This window comes from Helianthus annuus, chromosome 2, assembly GCF_002127325.2.
Source record: "Helianthus annuus cultivar XRQ/B chromosome 2, HanXRQr2.0-SUNRISE, whole genome shotgun sequence".
NCBI classification, from domain to species: Eukaryota; Viridiplantae; Streptophyta; class Magnoliopsida; order Asterales; family Asteraceae; genus Helianthus; species Helianthus annuus.
The window spans coordinates 6,284,075-6,288,179 of record NC_035434.2 but is presented as its reverse complement, the minus strand read 5'-3'; the positions used below and the strand labels follow the sequence as shown (position 1 = coordinate 6,288,179).

Below are 4,105 nucleotides of genomic sequence, written 5' to 3'. Positions count from 1 at the left end.
AACGGATATTCAAAATCCGACCCGTCTTGAAATTCGGATCCTAAACCGGACAAAAATCGGGAATTTGTATGTTAATTCGGTAAAATACTCAAATTTGGGTTAAAACAAATAATTATAATATTTATTGATATTAAATAAATAAATTAATATTGTAAATAAATAAAAGAATTATAAAAAAAAATTGGTTTATAGTTAATTAGGTTAGATTGAACTAACTTGGTTAGTTAAAACCTTAAAGAAACTAAGTTAGATATTCAACTAGGTTATTATTTTATAAAGGAATCTTTTAACTGAGTTAAGAACCTCAGTTAGTTCAGTTAGGCAACTACCTAAACCTTAGGGACCGCATGTATAAAATTGAGTCGAACCGGGCAAAAAGGGGGATCTCTTGTATGATCCGCCCTTAACGAGACTCGAACCCGCGCACAACAAACCAAACACACACGCACTAACAGATCGGCCATTGGCCTCATTCGTTTATTTATGGAAACCAATTAATCTTATACGCGTTTTGCTGGACCTTCCTTTCCAAAAAGACCGCCAAAAATGGCTGTAACCGTGTCTTTTGGTTTCCTTTTCCGCTGCCGACTACAATTCCGGCAATCAATCTACGATTGATTGCCCGGTTACCATAAGTCATCCTATTTCCTTTTTCCGACCCATCGAGCAACACTATAAATACCGGCTCAATTCCTCCACTGAAAACCGCACCGAAACCACCCACCTTTCTCTATCTTTCACCCCCTGTTTAGACCGGATACTCACCGCCCTTCGCCGGAGTTCCGCCGCTGCCTTGCCGGAACCACCAGAGAAGCCGACGCCGCCGGTAACCTTCTTCTCCGGTTTCGTTTTCATATTTCCGGCCGACTTGTTTTACAGTAATAGTTATTAAATTATTTAGCTTGTTATTAATAAAACAAATTCAGTTATATGTTTTTATGAATAATAATATAAAATTTAGTTGCTTTTATCCAGTATTATTATTAATCTAATAAATTCAGTTATTATTATATGTAATCAGATTTATAATCAGAAATTTTAATAATATTATTATTATTTACTATTATTAGTCTATTATTATTGTATTATTATTATTGTTATAATTATTATTTATATCACCATTAATTACTGAAATTGATTTATTTATATCAATATTAATATTGTTATTAGAAATATTAAAATACTATAATTTAACAAATTAATTTTCTAAACATTATTATTAATTCCCATTAAATTCCCATCATCATTCTAAGCATCATTCTAAGCATTGTTTTTAACGTATACGTAAATCAAATAGGGTAATCTCCTTGCGCTCGTTTACAATTCTCTTGGACAAACTCTTGCTCTTATTCTTTACCAAGAAACGCAACGCAATCTAAGGTGAGTATACTCGATCCCATTTTCGTTTTAAACACATTTGGGTGCAACATGTATTACATATTCAAATTATACAACACTTGAGTCTTGTTTTTATCACACTCTATCCACATTTAAACATGAAATGATTTGATGCTTGTAACCCCACATCCAATGCAACTTTAACACTCTTTGAGTGCAACTTCATTATATGCAACTTTATTTGAATGCAACTTCAACACTCTTTGAGTGCAACTTCATTTGGATGCAACTTTATTTGAATGCAACTTCAACACTCTTTGAGTGCAACTTCATTTGGATGCAACTTTATTTGAATGCAACTTCAACACTCTTTGAGTGCAACTTCATTACATGCAACTTGAACGATATTTGAAAGCAACTTGAACAATGTTGAAAAGTGGTAGCTAGTGTCATCGTCTTCATGTTGGATATTGAGCAACTTCAAAACTTGTTTTATTCTACTATGCTATGTATCAAACTTGTATACTCGCCAACATATTTTTGTTGATGTTATTTTGATACATGTTCCAGGTTGATTAGTACAAGACTCAAGAAACAAGCTAGGATGGCTTTAGATACCCATTTTAGCAATTAAACAATGTTTGAATCTATGTTTACTATTTGAAACAATGTATTATTCTTTAGTTTTAATAAAATAATTGAATTCATATTGTTACATTTAGTGTTATGTTGTTTTGAGCAATTTGTTCGTCTCATCCCGATGTTTCCGCCATCGGTTGGGGTGTGACAAAAGTAAACTATGAACTTGAACATTCTAGACAAAAAAATAAAGCAAAAATTTATAATGTTACTAGAGATGTTAAAATAAAACAACCACATTTTGGTTCTTACAAATCATAAACCTAACTTGCAACAACCATATTTACGTCCATATGTTATTAAATAGCTACAAAACTAATATAATACACAATGATTAAAAATATATTGTTATAATTTGGCTTATATATATTTAAAATAGCTCATTAATAGTAAATAAAGTTTACCATCGTAAGAGTTCCAACTTTATATTTAAAATAGCTAACTAATCGTAAATAAAGTTTACCCATCGTAATAGTAATAGTTGCAACTTTAAGTTACTAAATGATATCAACTAGGAATAACACCCGCGCGTGATGCAGCGCGGGTACATTATAAATATTGAATCAGTTAGTCCAAACGTTACGCGATACGTTAACCATATGAAAATACGCATTCCAACGTATCCAAGTGAACTCTATATAAGCATTGTGATTGGATCAAAACGTAAAGTACATCAAGTTTATAATGTATAATCATAACGTATTATATGTGACCCGACTCATACATAGAAAACGTAATGGATATAAAAGAAAAAACTAAGACGTGTATGTGACCCAAATCGTACATTGGAAACATAACAGGTATAAAAGAAAACATTGACAAGTAAAATTAAAAGGGATTAATTATAACTTTTGAAAAAAGAAAAAGATAAACCACAATTTGACTCCACTCGTTTCGAAACAAAATTCCGAAACATCCATAATATACGCCCGAAAACATATTATATTTGACCTGACTCGTTTCCCAAAAAAGCTTACGTTGAATCGTAGATTAACTCTAATTTATACCAAAACTTACATTAAAATATGCACGCAAAATGATTTTTTTTAAAGAAAATGTATTATATTTGAGTTAACTTATTTCCGAAAAAAGTTTACGTCAAAACGTAGAGCAAATCAAATTATACTGACACGTACATAAAAATATGCACGTAAATAATTTGTTTTTTAAGTAAAGAAAGTATAGGGTAAACTTGAAACAGATTATTAGTAAAAAAACTTAATATATTAAAGACCTTCGTAAAACTGTTCCAAATAGCACCAATACCACACCACTGCCAACGACCACCAACATCAGAAAAGGTCGTAAAAACGTTGAACCACACACATTCGTTGTGGCGTGTTAATGCGAAGAAATTAGACCGAAACGTAGAAACGTAGGAAAAAATAACTAAATCGATTTACGACCAGCATGTTGCTACGAATCTATCAAACAGGAAAAATTGACGCGTTGCGACGGGCCTGTCAAACGGGAAAGCACAGACGGAAAAAACGTTGAACCCCACATGCACGTTGCGGCGTGTTAACTCACAAAATTTTAAAACGAAGCGTAAAACGAAAAACTTGCGAAAGATGAAAATTATGGGGTTAGGCTTTACCAAAAAAAAAAAATTATGGGGTTAGGAAGTTTAAAAAAAATGTTGGGGTTAAATTGTAAAAGATGAAAAGTTTTTGGTTAAAGTTAAAAAAGTCAAAGGGGTTAAAAAGTAAAACATAAAACCTTCAAGCTAAAAATGGAAAATGCAAAAAGTTTTTTGAAAAACTCACTAGGCATAATTTACAACAAGAGTAAGCAACAATTGGTTGCTTATTTATAGGTTGGAAATGTATTTAAAACTAAAGAATCGAACTATAGATGATATCAATCTAGTTTCTTGTAAAGGCATTCATAATGCTTCTAGATAAAAACTAATTTGTTTAACATTAAAATTTGAGGCTTGTCTTTTAGACGGATGTCACATAATTAACTAAACATAAGTTAGTTCAAAATCAAAATACACATACTGAGATAATGCACGATAAGCTCTTAATTACTACTATTTATAGGACAATCTATATTAAAGGCAAGTAATGCATGTTTTAACAATATATGTTATCAAAATTCAAACCTAGCGATAATATTTGAAATT

General features: G+C 31.3%; 1 protein-coding gene across 1 annotated transcript; it reads left to right on the top strand.

Annotated features, from left to right (window-relative positions):
• Window positions 1-546: 546 nt before the first annotated feature.
• On the top strand, window positions 547-2,052 carry LOC118484150. The gene is made up of 4 exons (XM_035980097.1): window positions 547-552; window positions 668-826; window positions 1,298-1,380; window positions 1,909-2,052. Exons 1-4 carry the CDS (start codon window positions 547-549, stop codon window positions 1,970-1,972), a joined length of 312 nt encoding a protein of 103 aa, XP_035835990.1. The 3' UTR covers window positions 1,973-2,052.
• Window positions 2,053-4,105: the final 2,053 nt, after the last annotated feature.

Excerpts from the sequence above, each read along its gene's own strand:
- LOC118484150 (XM_035980097.1), top strand. Across the intron at positions 827-1,297 it reads CAGAGAAGCCGACGCCGCCG|GGTAATCTCCTTGCGCTCGT; the intron begins GTAACCTTCTTC and ends TAAATCAAATAG. Across the intron at positions 1,381-1,908 it reads GAAACGCAACGCAATCTAAG|GTTGATTAGTACAAGACTCA; the intron begins GTGAGTATACTC and ends TACATGTTCCAG.